Source organism: Cataglyphis hispanica, chromosome 3 (genome assembly GCF_021464435.1).
Source record: "Cataglyphis hispanica isolate Lineage 1 chromosome 3, ULB_Chis1_1.0, whole genome shotgun sequence".
Lineage (NCBI taxonomy): Eukaryota > Metazoa > Arthropoda > Insecta > Hymenoptera > Formicidae > Cataglyphis > Cataglyphis hispanica.
In genome coordinates, this window is record NC_065956.1 from 10432981 (window position 1) to 10450839 (window position 17859).

At 28.3% G+C, this 17859-nt stretch overlaps 4 protein-coding genes across 6 annotated transcripts; 2 read left to right on the forward strand and 2 right to left on the reverse strand.

Moving 5' to 3' along the window:
• Positions 1-262: 262 nt before the first annotated feature.
• On the forward strand, positions 263-2441 carry LOC126859322 (uncharacterized). 2 transcript variants are annotated; one of them, XM_050610459.1, is made up of 3 exons: positions 263-355; positions 905-1296; positions 2185-2441. In XM_050610459.1, exons 1-3 carry the CDS (start codon positions 263-265, stop codon positions 2408-2410), a joined length of 711 nt encoding a protein of 236 aa, XP_050466416.1. In that variant the 3' UTR covers positions 2411-2441. The 2 variants fall into 2 exon arrangements, 1 of the variants encoding a protein (XP_050466416.1); XR_007688790.1 differs by lacking the exons at positions 263-355; positions 905-1296 and adding an exon at positions 1491-1851 and having other exon boundaries at positions 2185-2333.
• Positions 2442-3649: 1208 nt separating this feature from the next.
• Positions 3650-6410, reverse strand: LOC126859297 (ras-related protein Rab-8A). Its single transcript, XM_050610430.1, has 4 exons — positions 5780-6410; positions 5421-5481; positions 4958-5303; positions 3650-3942 (listed from the first exon to the last, which is right to left on the reverse strand). Exons 1-4 carry the CDS (start codon positions 5901-5903, stop codon positions 3844-3846), a joined length of 630 nt encoding a protein of 209 aa, XP_050466387.1. The 5' UTR covers positions 5904-6410; the 3' UTR covers positions 3650-3843.
• Positions 6411-7319: 909 nt separating this feature from the next.
• LOC126859233 (uncharacterized) lies at positions 7320-11256 on the reverse strand. 2 transcript variants are annotated; one of them, XM_050610295.1, is made up of 5 exons: positions 11026-11256; positions 8705-10741; positions 8522-8638; positions 8259-8415; positions 7320-8006 (listed from the first exon to the last, which is right to left on the reverse strand). In XM_050610295.1, exons 1-5 carry the CDS (start codon positions 11054-11056, stop codon positions 7910-7912), a joined length of 2439 nt encoding a protein of 812 aa, XP_050466252.1. In that variant the 5' UTR covers positions 11057-11256; the 3' UTR covers positions 7320-7909. The 2 variants fall into 2 exon arrangements, with proteins under 2 accessions (XP_050466252.1, XP_050466251.1); XM_050610294.1 differs by having other exon boundaries at positions 8705-10747.
• Positions 11257-12362: 1106 nt separating this feature from the next.
• On the forward strand, positions 12363-17386 carry LOC126859238 (dnaJ homolog subfamily C member 10-like). The gene is made up of 12 exons (XM_050610304.1): positions 12363-12539; positions 12762-12915; positions 12996-13209; positions 13375-13586; positions 13748-13972; positions 14078-14290; positions 14389-14509; positions 14590-14808; positions 14875-15150; positions 15214-15490; positions 15636-15831; positions 15926-17386. Coding segments are annotated over exons 1-12 (2331 nt in total). The 5' UTR covers positions 12363-12537; the 3' UTR covers positions 16148-17386.
• Positions 17387-17859: the final 473 nt, after the last annotated feature.

The following is a 17859-nucleotide window of genomic DNA, read 5'->3' on the forward strand; positions in this document are numbered from 1 at the left end:
ATAAAATTTGAAAACATCACATACTATTTAAAAAAGTCGCAAATTTCCCGTATGGATCTCTGTTCATATTTCATATTTGGCATTATGTAATTACAATTTATTATTATTCAAATCCTTTAAAGTTATCTAACCTGTGTCCTTTAAGTTGAAGTTGGTTACTAACGTGAAAATTAAAGTAGTAGAAAATTTTTCAAATGTATTTTACGTTAATTAACAATTATAATTACGTTTTCAGACAATAATAACAATAATAATTGTGATCATGGATAATGATACTAAGACATCGAACATACAAGAAATCTCTCAATTAGAACGACAATTTGGAGAAAAGCTATACGAGCTGCAAAATAATACGGTGAATATATGACTGTTATATTGATTAACACTCGAAGTGTATTTTTAGTCTTTTACGCGAGCTTGTATCTTGTATCTTGTAGAATTTCATTCTTTTTAAATAACGTAAAAGACAACAGCAATATATGTATATGTAGAAATCTAGATATTGCAAAATATCTGCATATATTCAAAGGACATCTAAATTATAAACAAAACGCGCGAATTAAATCATTTTCTCAAAAAGCATATTTGAATAATTTTTTTCACAAACGAATGTTAAAAAAAGAGTAATGAATTTTTTGTTTTAAAGAAAATTATTCTCTAATTTGAAATTTTTATATAATTCGAACATGCTGAACGTATTTAATTTTTTGATAACTTTTTCGAAATGGAATTGTATTGTTAATAATTAATAGCAGTCATACGCGCGTGGATATTATTATATATCTCAATTATTATGAAGTAAACTCTTTTTGCGATTGCTTATTCAATTACGAATCCGACAATTTACCCCAGGCTATCTTATATAAATTATATTGCATTACACATGTATGTTTCGAGAGTACAGGATACCCTGCGGGTGATGCAGAAGGAACTTCTGGAAACTCGTCACGCTTTATATAGTACAGAATTAGAACTCGAGAAAGAGCGAAGAGTTTCTCACGAATTAAGAATGCAATTGAAAGCGGCTATGAATGCAGTGAACGAATTACAGCAACAGCAAATGAAAAATCAGGTCGAGAGCGTTCAATCACAAGTCAAATACGATGCGATGGCGAAACAATATGACTCTTTAATGAATCAAGTCGCGACCGCAAAAGTGCACGAGACCGAATGTAAAATACAAATTCAAAACTTAGAGGAGAGCTTGCGTCAAAAGGAGATGAGCAACAAGAGATTGGAGCAAACGTTAAATGAAATGGAACATGATAATTTGCGCACTATTACCATTATCGATCAGTAAGTTCGACCTCGTCAAGAATAAATTTGTTGACCCATTGTATTGCGAATATTTCAATGATGAGCATTAGACGCGTTTAGCTGAAAAGAATCTTTCTATTCTCACGTAATAAATATAAAAACAATAAAAATAAGAAAAGACTCTAATATATAATATGCAATACAAAGAGAAAAATGGATTAATAAGAGCTTAATGTAGAAAACAAAGCGCGAATAAAAAGAATTAAAATTTTCATAAAAATCCTTTAATTAAATGTTTCAGTTCGGACCTCCTCACACAATAATTGTAAACAGAAATTATTCATGTCATAAAAACGATATAAAAAAAATGTATACACAAACGATACAAGTAGTGTATACACATACATAATAATATAAAAATCATGTACTTTGTGACATTGTTATTTTCTTTACGAGCATATTCTTTCTTTAATATTATACACGATGGCATTTTTGCAATATCGTATGGTTACATCTGTGTTCCTTAACGACTGGAATCGTTTAGGAGATTCATTATTTTCTATCTGACAATGAGATGTTATAAATTGCGTAGAGGTATGCACTATATTTTTTTTTTTTTTTTTTGTATCGTAGGCTCTCATTAGCCCATTTTCCTCTTTGTGTTAAATATATAAAAAATGTTACATTTTATGTAATATTATTTTATATTATCTTACTTTTAATATATGTACGCGTCCATTTTAATAAAGTTAAATACATATGATTTTATTTTCAGTCTCGATTTACCTTGACTTTAATGATAGATTCTTCGATTAATTTGTATTCCAATTTTTCTGTAACGATAATGGCAATGATAATACAAAATTTATTTTTATACTGCTTTAACGATAATTAATATATGCATGAAATTTTCATGATTGTTTTCAGCAAAATCACGAAACTTTCACAAGAGCATCAAAATCTGAAAAAATCTTGCGAAGCGATTATTTGCCTTAACCAACGCTTACAAATTGTGGATATGTGTACACATGCAATACATAAAAAGAATGAAACAAAAATTAAAGATTTAGAATATATGCTAGCTTCAATGTCAGACAAAAACGTAGAATTCACAGGCAAACTTGTAAAATACGATGTTTGTCCGGAAAAATAAATATTTACTTTCACAATCTACATGAAGAATAACAGGATAGGATTTTTACTAATAAATACACTGAAACATGTGTATATATATATGATTAATAAAAAATGTATTATAATAATCGTTCGTATATTTAAATATAAGTTGAACAAATTCTGATGGTAGAAATGCAAACTTAAGTCTTGCAAGTAAAAATATAAACTTGCATATCGTGACAACCAGTAATTAAAAGAGATTTTTTGCTGCAGATTCTCGTAAACGCGCGCGAATCTACCTCTATAAAATAATAATTCTACCGGAAAACAAACTTCGCATTCCTTTTTTTTAAGAGTCTTTACACACAGCATACATTAATGTGTTACACGTGCTAAAAGCAACGTACTAATCAATCAATTTTTCGCTTTTACGGACAAGTAGTAAATCGATTAGCTATCACGTCGTTTTTATCACGCATAACGCATTGACGTTCTGTATGCAAGAACTCTAAGATCTAATAAAATTCTATGACTATATGTAATATAACAAAATTGTCTATAAAGTTCTTGTTCAATTCATCACAAGGCATTTTAATTACATCATAGTTAATGCTCTAGTACACTTTACGTTTTCCCGTTAATTTTGTGAAAAAGCTATATCTGCTTAATAACAGTATAAAAACGATCGTGATATCTATACTGCTTAATCTTATTTATTTATTTTTTTTATATTTTAGTCGTTCTATGTGATGTTGCATGATGTGTGATGTATGTTTCTATATATATTCTTATAGACACATGGTCCTCCAAAAAACACACATGATGTAAATCATCTTGAAAGAATATAGAATTTTGCATGCATGAAAAAAATGTACTTTATCCCATTGTCATAAAATTAATATTTACTTTTATATTCAAATTTTTCTGATAAAAAAATTGTAATCATACTCATTGAATATGTGTAAAAACGCTAGAGGAGAAATTTATTGTGTGTTTAATATGTCATATAGCAATTTTTAACTGCTTTAATAATTACATCATAAATTTTCGAAATGGCATGATAAGACCATTAAATCTTTATCGATATATTTATCACAAAAACTAATACTTATATAAAAATTTGCTTAATTATAGTAATTAACGAATTGAAGAATGCATAGCAAATTGTCGTAATTTCACTAAAATGTGTATAAATACACTCTTTTCTTATATATAATAAAATAGAAAATTTTAACACATATTTTCTCCTCTGAGGGTCTTTTCGGCAAAAAGTGCATTCATGTAAATAATTTCTGAGTTTTTAATACAATTATAAATATTTCATTGTCAAGGAGTAAGCCCACTAAACCCAATACTGGGGACGTAAAAAGTTCCACAAAACATCAGTTTTGTTCGACGAAATGAACATAAGTATTTAATGATAGTAAATAAATGTATCTTCTCGCTGAACAATTGAAAATATTTGGAGGGTCAGAGTATAGTACAACGAGCGAGCCAACTGGGTGGCTTCCTTTGTGGTTCTGAAGCTTTCAACTGATGACCGCCGCCTTTTGGTGGATTTGATGCTTCCTGCAGAAAATAAAAAAACATGACATTGACAAAATAACATATTATAAAATCTTTTTGTTGTTTTATACATTAATATTGTACATTTAATTATTTGTTGTAATCTTTTTTTAATATAACAACATATTTTTTAATATAATTTGCTCATGAAGCAGAGAAAGAATTGCTTGTTACTAGCAAAACTTACAGAGTTTAATAATGTAGTAAATGTTATTAAATGCAAGAACATAGTATAAGTATTACTATTAAAAATCAATAGTATTATTAAAAATATAAAGTATGTTAATATAAGTATTGCAACATAATATAAAACTAAATTAAAATATAACATAGTGTGAAAAAAATGCATTTTTTATTCTTCATAAACACATACACACACATACAAAAGCATGAACTGAAATTAATATCAGAGATGTAAAATCCGTTTGCTTAATATATGAAGCATTTTTTTAATTAATGTGCATATTTAATCAACAAAAAACGTTCAAAAATCTAGCTTTCTAGCAAGACATGTGTATCAGAACGGAAATGCATACAATAGTGTTAAAATAATTTAATAAATAAAGACCACAATAGATTACTAATATAATATGCAGTGATTAGAATATAACTACAATGCTTTATGAATTGTTATACATATAGAATTTTAGAGACTAACTAAAAACAGTGTACAAAAAGTTACCTTCTGCCAAGATAGACCAGCACCAAATACAGAGAAACAGAGACAGGAAACAGAGAAACAGTGGTTATTTTGTAATAAATATGAGAAAAACGTTCGTGTCCATAAAAATTAATGCTCAATTTAGTATTGCAAGGATATATTTAAGCATTTTTTAAAAATTTATATATTATTCTTGTTGATATTTATGTAGTAAATTTTTAAATGTGAAAGTATATTTATATACACATTGTGAAATATGAATACGAATGATTAATGAATATTCATATTTAGATATGATAAGTATAATATTCTTAACTTTATTGAAGTATATGTAATACAAATCACATATATCCTTACCAATTTTTTTTCCATTTTTGCTTTGATGTCACGTGCCAAAGTATAAAAAGCTTCTTCAACGTTAATGCTAGATTTTGCCGAGGTTTCCATAAATTTAATGCCATATTCGACAGCTAATTGCTCGCCCCTTTCCTTAGTTACTTGCCTCTTGTCTGTAAGCTCACACTTATTACCTAATAACATTTTTTCCACATCCGCAGACGCGTTTTCCTCTATATTCCGAATCCAATTTTTAATGTTTTCAAAACTTTTGTCATTTGTGACATCATACACCAACATAATTCCCATCGCTCCACGATAGTATGCTGTAGTTATGGTACGAAACCTTTCTTGTCCAGCAGTATCCCTACAAATATATACATATAGTCAAGTTCAATCTTATGCTACAAATGTAAATCACATTTGATACAAGTTAATTGACAGGAATGAGAAGAGAGAAAGAATATCACAAAAACATATTTACCATATTTGTAGTTTAATTTTCTTGCCGTCCAATTCGATGGTACGAATTTTAAAGTCAATGCCTATAACATACAACAAAATCATAAAACAAGGAGCTTCTTATAAAGATATAAAGAGATAAATACAAACGTAACACCGGTATCTGGTACACGATGAATCACGTTACTGTGAAGAGCTCGATATAATGTACTCTTTGTCTAATGTATCCGTATGACATTCCGTTCGCGCGCACAAAATACATGTGTCTCAAGACACACCCTGGAGCGCGCGATTCTGAGCGCGACGACGAAGACGATTAATGATAGAGCAATGAGGAGTGGGAGGGGGGAGAGGAGAAAACACGACGTGTCTCATACATACCGATAGTTGAGATGAAGGTCGTGTTGAACGCGTCCTCGGAAAATCGGAACAGCACACATGTCTTGCCCACTCCGGAGTCACCGATCAGCAGCAATTTGAATAAATAATCGTACGTCTTTGCCATTGTTGTCGCGTTCGCGATTGATAGCTCGGTGTGTGATGTCCGTCGCTGGATTCTCCGAGCGATATTATCACTTCACGACACTTCGGCACTTCGCAGACGATGCTTTCTTAGCGTACACGACGGGCCCACGATGGGCTACTCGCAAAACCAGCTGGCTCCAAGTCTCTCTCTTTCTCTCTCTCTCTGCTCTTCAAAGATATCTAACCGCTTCGTCGGCGAGACATTTGACGAAGCGCGTTCTTCTTCCTTTGATGCTCGTTCGCTCTCTGTCTGCTCCAAGTCTGACGAAATTTTTTATACAATTTTGATGATGACAACACAGGCGATGACGCGTGCGACTTCACCGCGCGAGATTCAAGAGAGGAGAGAGCTCGCCTGATACATTCGTGCACGCGAGATCGTGAATTAACAAAGCGGATTAATCACGCAAAACATCTGTCATAAAAAGCGATGACAGCCATTTGACCACTGCGATTTTTCCCTCATGTTGTGGCCACCTTGACTTGTGTGCTGCCCTGCTGCCAGCGTATTTCAATTTCACAGACGCGTGCGTGTGTTATGTTATTATGCATACATGAGCAACATGTGCATCACGCTTTCTCAGACCACGTTTACATCGTTCCCAATGAAATCATAAAAGGCGTTGTTCATGGATGAAGAAAGATATCAATGATATTTATCCTTAATTACATATATCAAGTTATCTTCCATTCTATTGTTACTTTTATAGCTATTTGTCTATTGGGATTGGGATACTATGTTCAAGACGAAGCCTAATTAGATTGGAAGTCATTCTTTTTTTCCTTTATCTATTTTTTCCAGAAAATACTACGTTCAAAGTCGGACCATAAAATGTCTTATGGTGTTACTAGGTTGTTGACATATATGTTAAATATATAAAACATATATATATATATATATATATATATATATATATATATATATAATATATAATATATAAATTTAAATCTCTATTATGTATATAATAATATTCTTAAAAATCCTCTTGCTATTATATAAATAAAAATTATCTCAAAAAAGAAATTTGACTTATAAAATAAAACTATGATTTTTAACTCTTTTGCGTCGCGTATCTTCGCGCGAGATTTATTAATTTTTTTGTATTACAAAGTAAAGATTGATTTCTTTATAATGATTATTCCATTCCTCGTTATCAGAGAGTAAACAAAATGATTATCCCTTAGTTCATGTTGAAATAATTTTTCTTTTTAGATATATTTACCTTTAGTCAAAAATATTTAAGATTAATAAAGAAACTTATCGACACTATTGACAAACATTGAGTATATCTTGTGCATACATGATAAACAAAATTTTCCATGGAGTTATATATATTTAAAAAAATTACGAGTTTTATTGTTAGCAAATTTATACAAAAACTGAAGAATTAATAAATTAGTATAATCATGATCCAAGTTTATTTGGCAATACTATTAGTAACTTAATTATAAAGAAAGTTGAATTGATTCTTAATAGATTTCTTAATAGATTACGAAAATTCACTAAATCAGTTTTGAACTGACTTACTGAAATCTCAATCAATAGTTTTCTGAAAAATATTGTTGTAGAACATTTTATCTTATAAATTATATTAGAGATTTTGTTATTTTAAAGTATTTATAAACTATCAAATCATTTGTTGTCCCTATATCAATAATATTTATAATTCAAATAATTTAAAACTTTATTTTATTTTTATTTGCAAATTGACATGGCAATTCATCAATTCTATATGTAACAAAAACAAGATTGTAGTTCTCCCATTAGAATAAAAAATTAAAGGACAGCATATGATATACATATTTCTTGATATTTACATCCAAATGAATGTGAAATAGAACACGCAAAATATACCTTATAAAACTCTCAAAGTTTTCAAGGTTAATACATATTAGCAAAAATATTTTCATACCTCAATAAGTAAAACTTATGCAACAAAATACATTATCAAAAGCTCAAGTTACAAGATATCACAAAATAGATCTTCATGGATTTAGATTGCGAGCTATCATTTGTAATTCAAAACGTCGATTTGTTCGTACACCCTTCAGCGTCATCCGCGTTTTTTGTTGTTGCTTCTCTCTGAGAATATTTATATTATATAAATTTTTAAATTAAATTATTTTGTTTTATTTGAAGTGTTTTGCACAGAAATCTAGATATACAATATTTAATTTTTGTAAAATAAGATTTAAGCCCTTTTACACAATTTCAGCATTTAATGAAATAAATTATTTTAATGAAAAACGAAATGATTAATTTATGCATTATGCTCTGTGAATAAGTTATTCATGCATAATCATGCAATTTTTTCTTGAAATAAATTTGAAGTACCTTGAAAAAGTAGTTTGCTTTGTCAATATGACATGCGTAGCTTCATTCTTTCTTAGTTTAAAACCAAATCTATTGTGAGTACCATCTTTTGTGTCAGTTGGCAAAGGTTTTTTCTTTTCCTTCTCCGCATCTATTTTTGGAAGAACTTTCTTCCCCACTACAAGTAATTTATTTTTTTTATAAAGTAAAAAAAATATGTTAATAATTTTATTAATATATATAATAAATCAATACATAAAAAATAATAAATTTTATTAAATTACAGAATGCCAAGTGCCTGTCTTCCAAACGTTTCTTTGCATCCACGAGCGATTCTGACTTAGCAAACATTTGTTCGTGTATTTTTCCGAAATTTGGTACTTTTTTCGCCGACTTCTTCTCTATAAATAAATATATGTTATGTTAAAACTAAAATAAATATATAAGCAATTTTTTATTTTCTTTACCTGATTTCTTTTCTATTAATGTAAAAGTTTTTGGTGTTTGAATCTCACTTAGTTCAGCTCTCGGTGTAACTATATTTATTTTTGGACTTGATCTCGTCTTAAAAGAAGAAACTAATAAATTTCGGTTAAACTTTGGAGTTTCAACCTTTCTCGATTTCTGGGCTGAATTTATATTATTCTTTTGCAAATTAACATTGTGTGATATGTTGGATTGCGATCCAATCGATTTATTAACTGAATTGCATGCATTGCTTGTGTCAAATTTTGCTTCTGTAAAATGTACTTTAGCTCTCTTAAAATTTTTTCTAGAGCTTAAATTTGCATCTATTGAAGTACGTTTTTTGATCATCTGTCGCAAACTTACAGTTTGCGGTTGTTCTAATTCATAAGTATTACGCTTTTTGTTTTCTTGCTCCTTTTGTGGTGTCATCAAACTATTCTTCTCATAAATAGCATCTCGTTTCGTGACATTTGAAATGTGAAATTGATTATCATTGATATCATTATCAAATAAAGATTTAGATATATTTTCAATGGCTGTGCTTTTATATATTACATTGGATATATTGGATTGATTTTTATGTCTTGATCTAACACTATTATCTGCATGTATGATAGACGTATTAGATGTTAAATTCATATCTATTAATGGTATATTCTTCTCTTGTGAGATGAATGATTTTAAAGGTATAGATAATCTATCTTGTTCTTGTATCAGTGATTTAATTCTTGGTGATACTCTATTAGTAAGTTTCTCTACATTTCCAATCTTTAATTTATTTATTTTATTATTGGAATTTCGATTAACAGACATATCTGATCCAGCAGAAGTTGTAAATACTTCGAAATTGTTTTCTAAATTTATGAAGGGAGATCTTATTGCAATTGAAGTATCTGATTGAATTTTATTAGCAGATGTTAGCATATTCTGTATTTTTTTGGGCGATAGTCTCTCCAATAACACTATTGGTTCTGCTAGCACATCTTTTTTCTGTGAAACTGTCAGTGCCTTTATTAATCGATGTTTAATTCCTGATAAACTTTTTTCTTTAGGTAAAGGAGATTTTTTTGTACTACTTTTTGATTTTGGAGTATTAAGATCCGGTGTTGTATCAAAAGTAATGTTAGTAGGAGATGTTTTTAATGAATTTTTCTTAACTTTTTGAGATGGAGATAATAACTTCAATTTACGCGACTTTGATTTCTTTGATTTTGGAGATTTCAGTACTATTTTTGGAGATTTTGAGAATTTACGTACAATTGCCTTTAAATTATCAGATTTTTTACGTTTCCTTTTTGTAATTGATGATGTTAATGAGCTCTTTTGGGATATAGAATTATTTAACTTATCTTTTATAATTTTTTCCGATTTTTCATTGTCAGACTTATTATCTGCTTTATTTAAATTCTCTTCAGATGTGGTAAGAAGAGACAATTTTCTTGGACTTTTAAATAGCCTTGGGACAGTTATTGAATGTGTCTTTGGAGAGCCTAAAGAAATTGGTGACTTTTTGGGAGTTTTCTTAGATCTGTGAGGAGTAAGACTAAGCTTAGGTGATGTGCTTTGAGGTGTGACAAAAATAGATAACTTTTTTACACCTGTGGCAGCAATTTTTCGTTGCAATTTTTTGTTAAGCATTTTATTTGAATCTAAATTTTTTAAAATGTTTGACCGAGAAAGATCATGTTCAATGTGTTCTGTCATAGATATTTTATGTCTATCTCTTAATATTTTGAATGATTCATTGGTATCCATGCTTGAATTTTGCATTGTAAATTTATCCTCAGCCTCTGCTTCTTGTGCTAAATTTAATTTCCGACAAGATTTCTTTTTTACAGACTTTCTCAACATTACTGTTGCATTAGGCGATTTTTTTTTGGCACTTTGCTTAGCAGTGGCTTCCAAATTTTTTTTAATATCCAAAGACTTTTCTCTCCTTTGCGATTGTCTAGTTTGCTGTATAAATTCTGCCGCATCTTTGTTTATATTATTTATTTTCTGCGTCTTAGATCTGGTGAAAATAGTAGATTGTTCCACTATTGCTGCAAAATAATAAATCTTAAAATCTTTTTTACGATGGAAAACTTGCGAAAAAACACGAAGCTTTAAAATTGATGTAATTACTAGTCATTTCAATAACATATCAGTACAAAAAATGTCAAAATCATGAATTTTTAAAACACATGCGATGACAAAATATACGCAAACATGAAAAGGATTACAAATATAAGAAAAGTTATAACAAATATAAGAAAAGTTATAACCTTATATCTTCAAGATCCTGTCGAAGATCATCAAAATATACATATTTTTGTCTCACCTGCATCTGCACGAGCTCGCCTCGATGACATTTAATCTCTTAATCTTCTCTTTTCTTGTGACAGAATCTATTTATGCACAAATGCACTTCAAATATTTGAATGTAATTGAGTTTGTGCTTTCAGCTGATATTATTTAGCACTAATTTAACTTAAAAGGATTCTATACTCGATAGGCTTGACACGAAGCACGAAGCAGCTTCGCCATGGTTGCGCGCCTATTTCATCTTTGACCAATGGCAAAGTTTCCTCGTGTGCGTCTCTAATGCGTTTGTTTCATTGGCTGTTGGTCATATACCCAAAATTTCAAATAACAACGTATTCGGTGTAAAATGTTAATTATGCTTGCAGTATAAAAATTGAACGACTAATTCAGCGACAAAAAAACTGTGGAAATGTAGACTAATTTCAATACTAGTTTGAAATAGTTATATTTAATCGCATTGATTGCTCAATGATAGTAATACTTTGTTTTAATGTACACTTGGACTCTTCTCTTCAAAGATTGAATTATATATTAATTATTAAAAAAATCTTGTCTTCGCTGTTATTATATCTTTCCATAAATAAACTTTTAATGTTACGTTAAAGTGTATCTATTGAGACTTTAAAACTTTCTATACAAATTATAAATAAAAATAAATTAATTGCTTTTGAAGAAAATATGTATATTTTGCTTTTTTGTTTTCTAGATGCTGTTGGCCGCGAAAAAAACTGCTCAGTAGCAAACAAATGTTGACTTTTATTTTTAGAACCAACAAATCAATGGATCTGTTCGTTTTAGTTGAACTGGCTGCATTAGTTCAGAGTTTATCTTTTTCTTTCCAATATAGAGAGAAATGTCAAGTGTTGACAATGTCAAATGTTGACAACGACCCAATGACAAGATGATAATTGAGCTTCTCTGTTGAACGCGACCATTGGAAACGGATCCAAAGAGCCAACAAGTCCGAATGATGTGACATGCATATCCCGCGAAAAGTAGCATTTTCAAATACTTTTCTTTAAATATCTTAATATATTATAAACAAATCCAATTGCATGTCTGTATATATAAAAAGAGAATATATTACACTATTTGTAATGCAATATAATTATATATAAAACGAATTATCAGAAAAAAAACTCTTAAATTAAAGAGACAAAAAAATATGTAGAATATAATTTTTAAATAATTTTGAAGAACATTGAATAACAAATATAATTGCAAAAAAGTTTATGTTTGAGTTAATTTTATTATACTTATAAAATGTTTAAAGTATTTGATTATATTTATGGAAGATCTATAAAAATTTCTTTTCTTCCATCAATAAAAATTGAACAGGTTAGGATTATTTGTTTGATCCAAATACGGTAAAATGTGTGAGTAATATCGTCAGGAAGCTAAAGCGAGTGGGTGGTTATAAGAATACGTGGTGAACTATAGTTGACTATTTTAACTTGATAGCAAAGTATTAAATCACGTTGTCGAAAGCAACAGTTTAATTTTAATTGCAACATAAAACTTTGGAGAAATGTAGGTATACATTATATATATTATATATTATATACTCATATAGTTTTTATACAAAATTTCATTGATTTATGAGTTAAATATTGTTAATTTAATTATAAAATACAATTTTTTGGAATAGAATTTAATTTTATATTATGAAATATATTTAATTATATATATAATCATATGTACATAATATATTTATATCTAATTGTATATTTTAAAATCTGTCCTTTATTACAGGTATCAAGTTATTTTTATTTTCTTTATTATTATTACTTTAATACGAGGAGAAGATTATTATGAAATTCTTGGTATAAATAAGACAGCTGGCCAGGATGAAATTCGAAGGGCTTTTAAGAAGTTGGCTATCATTCATCATCCTGATAAAAATAGTGTATGTTAATAATTATTATATAAATAATTTAATAAATTATTATTGTCTAAAATACTGCTAACAATATTCTAACATTTCAGGATGACCCAAATGCTCATGACAAGTTTATTCGATTAACAACAGCATATGAGGTATTGAAGGATAATGATTTAAGAAAAAAATATGATCTTTATGGAGAAGATGGTCTTAATAACTCTAATAAAAAACAAAGCTATCATTCATGGAGTTACTATCAAAACAGTTTTATATATGAAGATGATCAATATGTTATTAATTTGGAAGAAAATGATTATTGTGAGTATATAATTTTTTCTTCTTTTTATTAAGATTCAAGTTATAATGGTCATTACATTTATAGTTATTAAGATTTATATATAAACAAATGTATAAATATATATATATATATATATATATATATATATATATATATATATTTATGTATATAAATTTTCTTTTTAGTTGAAAATGTTATAAATTCTGAGTCAAGTTGGTTTGTGAATTTCTACTCTCCAATGTGCAGTCATTGTCATCATTTAGCACCAACATGGAAGAAAATAGCTAAGTTACTCGATGGTATTATGAAAATTGCAGTAGTGAACTGTGAATATGATAGGCCATTATGCCATCGAGTGGGAATCCGTGCTTATCCTACACTGATTTATTTTAAAAAGGTACATGTATATAAAGATAGAAAAAGAGAAGATGTCTAATTTATCTATATATTATTTCTTCTTAGGAAATAGATTCTACATAATTTTAGATATTTTTTCCTCCACATATATGGACCATATCTGTCAGTAAGACGAAATACTAACTCATCTTTGTCTCAAAGAATTCACAGCATGGAGTACATTATACAGAAGAGAAATCACAGGAAGCCATTATGCGATTTGCATTAGATGGACTAAACATCCGTATACCTGAAATAAGTGAAACACAATGGGAATTGTTTTTACGCGGCAACATTGTTATGCAAAGACCCATGCTAATTTTTATATGCGGTGATCAGCAGAACTGTTTTACTTCTGATGAAAAGCTCATAATAGCAGCTACATTTGTAAATATCACATTATTTATATCATTTATTTTCACTGAAATACATTTTTATCAGAATATATTTATTCTATATTAATATTCTGAACAAAATGTGTGGTTTTTCTAGGATAAGATAATTGATGTAAAAGTATTTACATGCAAGAATAACAGATATCATGAAAAGATATCTTCCAATACACACGCGGTTTATCTGCCAATGCATGATGCATCTTCCTGGGAACCTGTATTCTTTAATAGTATGTCTGATATAAATACATTAATAGAAAAACTTTTGGAACAATTGCCAAGTCCACAAGAATTGACTGACAAAGATTTTGATGTGAGTAAAGTATTACTTTGTTAGCTTTTTGTAATAGATACATAATATCTGTATTTTCAAATTTTATGTTAATCGAATATATCTAATATAATTTGCAGATTATTAAGAGAACAGAATTTAATGCTGCTTGGCTCATATGTTTTTATATTGGTGATTCAGCAAATCTGAAAGATTTAAATCTGCAAATGAAAAAATTTTCAATCAATGGTGTTAATTTAGGTAAAGGTTTGCATATATGGATTTCTAAAGATGGATTTACTGTAGAATATTTTTATATAATATGCAATATATTTTTACAGGTAAAATGAATTGTGGTAGAAATGAACAAATTTGTAATAAATTAGGCATCAATCGTTATCCAGTTTGGGGCATGCTTAAGCCAGGTGGAGCATTTGAATTGAATCATGGAAAAGCTACTAACAATGATATCATGAAGTTTGTACAGATTAGTGTGAAAACTACAAACGTTTGGGCGCTCTCCGCAGAGAAAGCATTATCGATATTACAAGGAGACAATGGTATTTAAAAATGCGTGCCACATTTTGGCGAGATTTTGCAATACTAATTATAGGAAAATGTTACAGAAAATGAAGTATGGTTCTTAGATTGGTATTCACCATGGTGTCCACCTTGTATACGGTTTCTGTCGGAACTTCGCAGGGCATCTTTAGAATTTGATGCATCAGTTGTCCATTTTGGTACTATTGATTGCACCATTCATACTATACTATGCCATCATCATAATATACAGCATTATCCTACTGCAATGCTCATAAATGGCAGCAGTACATATCAATTTACACTACAAAAAACAGCTAAGAATATTATCCAATTCATTAATGAAAAAAGAAATCCATCAGGTAAGAGATAATATAAGCAGTGTCTCTCATTTCTTCATTTTATGTTTTTATTATTTAATGTAGTTATAGAATTAACGTCGGAAAATTTTCACCGTAAACTGGCGAAAAAAAAAAGTAAAGTTATGTGGATTGTTGATTATTTTGCACCATGGTGTGCACCATGTCAAAGATTAGCATCTGAATGGATAGCTGTTGCAAAATCACTAAGCAGTTTGTCGTTTGTAATTGTGGCCAGTGTAGATTGTGAGGCTGAATCTTCCTTGTGCGCGTTACAAGGAATACGTTCTTATCCCAACATTAGAATGTATCCATTAGGAAGTGAAGGTTTAAGTACAATTGCGTAAGTAATTATAATTCACAATTCAATCATATGTATTCATATATGTTACATATGTATTCATATGTATTCATATATGTTACAAAACAATAAGTCTTTTTATACATAAAATTAAAGATGATATAACATTTTATTTTACATATTATAGGTTGTACAATGGGCAACGAGATTCATTATCCATATTAACATGGATAACAAACTTCTTTCCAAAGAAAATTCACGATTTAAATCCTTCTGATTATCAAAAAGTGTTGGATAGTAAGTATATATGGATCGTCGATTTTTATTTGCCGCAATGTTGGCACTGTCAAAAGATGGAACCCGAATTTGCAATTGCTGCTCAGGTAAATGTCATTCTATTCTAAACACAATCACAGTTTAGCTTTCCATAATTCATTCGATAAAGGGAAATTATATAATCTGCTGTTTTAATTTTAGTTGTTAGAGAAAGTGAAATTTGGAAGAATTAATTGTAATTTCTACATGCACGAATGTGCGCATATAAAAGTTTTCCCGACGCTAATATTATATAAACCAAAACAGAAGAAAAAGAATAGATATAATACAGATAATATCAAAATTACTGCGACGACGGCCGAGGCTATTAGAGATGAAATTTTAGAGATTATTAATGTCCGCATAAAACGTGATGAATTATAATAAAAAATGCCTAAACTAAAATTAAATTTTGAAACAAATTTTGTATGTCTATAATATACGTGCTCCACTGTCGCAACTGGTATTTGTCGTGAAAAACTCATTCCATTTTTCTAAAAAGAATAGAATAGGAATTAGATCAAATGTAAATTGTGATACTTTTATATATTTTCAGATACACATATTTTGCAAATTTTCTTTAAAAACATACAATAATGTATATAATTAATAAATAAAATATACATTGTTTCTAATATATACTGAATCTTGTAAAAATAATTTTTAATAAACAAATTACTACAATAAGATTTATAAATCCTTAAGAATCTTGTTTAAAAATATATTAAAGGTTCAATACCAACAAAATTTTTTAAATTTTCATTTGTTAAAAGTTTTGTCTTAATTTGTATAATAAAAAACAGATATGATACATTTCATTTATAAACATGGAGTAAACCAAATTTCTCTTTTTTTAAATATTTCTAGTATTCTTACCTCTCCTAGTAAAAAATAAGTTTCTGCAGTTCTTTGTAAACGCATTAACGTTCAATTCAATGAAGTCTTTGATGCATTCCTTCTAAAAATAATGTCTCCGAGTGTATAACTATTCACGAGTATATAACTATTATATATATAGATAAGTAAATATATAGAGAGATAAATACATTCTATAAAAGACATTATGTGTACTGTGACGAATCCGTGCGTGTTTATTGCTGTATATTTAGAAATGAAATATATATCCGAATATTTTATATAATATATAATATTTTATATAAAATATTTTACACATTTTAACATATATAGATATTTAAAAACTATTTGTAATTTTATAATTTATGTAAATATGTATAAAGAACTGAAATATATCGTATATTAAAGATATCTAAATATATGTGCTGTGCATTTTCTTAAGTTTTCCTCTCTTTCTAGATAATTATGTTAAAACAGTACTTGTTAAACAGAAAATAATTTTTATTTTGTTGCCAACAGTGATAAAAATACATAATAAAAAATACAGAAAAACTAAATGTAGATTAAATAAATGTATTTATATAAATGCAAAAATGGACTAATTAATAATTCTGCAGCAACATTCTATGTATAACATATAATGGATATGCATTCTTCTAAATTATTAGCAAGTAAGTTGTTAGCAACTTTAGTTAATTTCATATATATATATATATATATATTCCGAATAAATATTCTGAAAATAGCCCTGCTTATTGATTATTTTTATTTTACATTTTTTAATATGAATTTGAGGTAAATATTTGTTCGAATAGTATAAAGAATATTTTATAATATGAATGAAATACTTCCTGATATCACAAAAATTCGCGGCAGTGCTAATAGAAAAATGCAATCGAGAATTCAATAAAGTAATATTAGAGCCGTTTTTACAGTGCGCATATAATTAAAAAATAACAAATATACACAATATCAAAATTCTCCTAGTTCTTTTGTTCATAATAAAATAGAAAAATTTATGTATTTAAATATCAAAATTTTTATAAATAGTATGATTTGTGCCAATGTTAATATATAAGTTATATTTAGAAATTTCTTGATATTATCCACATGGATGATATACTTTTATTTCTAACGTCGTTCTTTGGTCAATGTTGCAGAGAAGAGACAAATCTAATAATATAAATAAGTCTGGTAAAATAGCATAATATAATAGAGCAGCAGATATTAGCTGCAATGTA

Bases quoted from the DNA above. Each gene is read 5' to 3' on its own strand.
- LOC126859322 (XM_050610459.1), top strand. From the start codon at position 263: ATGGATAATGATACTAAGACATCGAACATACAAGAAATCTCTCAATTA. The intron at 356-904 runs GTGAATATATGA...TCGAGAGTACAG, and splicing joins ACGAGCTGCAAAATAATACG to GATACCCTGCGGGTGATGCA. The intron at 1,297-2,184 runs GTAAGTTCGACC...GATTGTTTTCAG, and splicing joins ACTATTACCATTATCGATCA to CAAAATCACGAAACTTTCAC.
- LOC126859297 (XM_050610430.1), bottom strand. From the start codon at position 5,903: ATGGCAAAGACGTACGATTATTTATTCAAATTGCTGCTGATCGGTGAC. The intron at 5,482-5,779 runs GTATGTATGAGA...TGTATGTTATAG, and splicing joins GACCTTCATCTCAACTATCG to GCATTGACTTTAAAATTCGT. The intron at 5,304-5,420 runs GTAAATATGTTT...ATATATTTGTAG, and splicing joins AAAATTAAACTACAAATATG to GGATACTGCTGGACAAGAAA.
- LOC126859233 (XM_050610294.1), bottom strand. From the start codon at position 11,056: ATGTCATCGAGGCGAGCTCGTGCAGATGCAG. The intron at 10,748-11,025 runs GTGAGACAAAAA...ATTATTTTGCAG, and splicing joins GCGAGCTCGTGCAGATGCAG to CAATAGTGGAACAATCTACT. The intron at 8,416-8,521 runs GTAATTTAATAA...AATTACTTGTAG, and splicing joins AGACAGGCACTTGGCATTCT to TGGGGAAGAAAGTTCTTCCA.
- LOC126859238 (XM_050610304.1), top strand. The intron at 14,809-14,874 runs GTATTTAAAAAT...AAAATGTTACAG, and splicing joins GATATTACAAGGAGACAATG to AAAATGAAGTATGGTTCTTA. The intron at 15,491-15,635 runs GTAAGTAATTAT...TACATATTATAG, and splicing joins GAAGGTTTAAGTACAATTGC to GTTGTACAATGGGCAACGAG.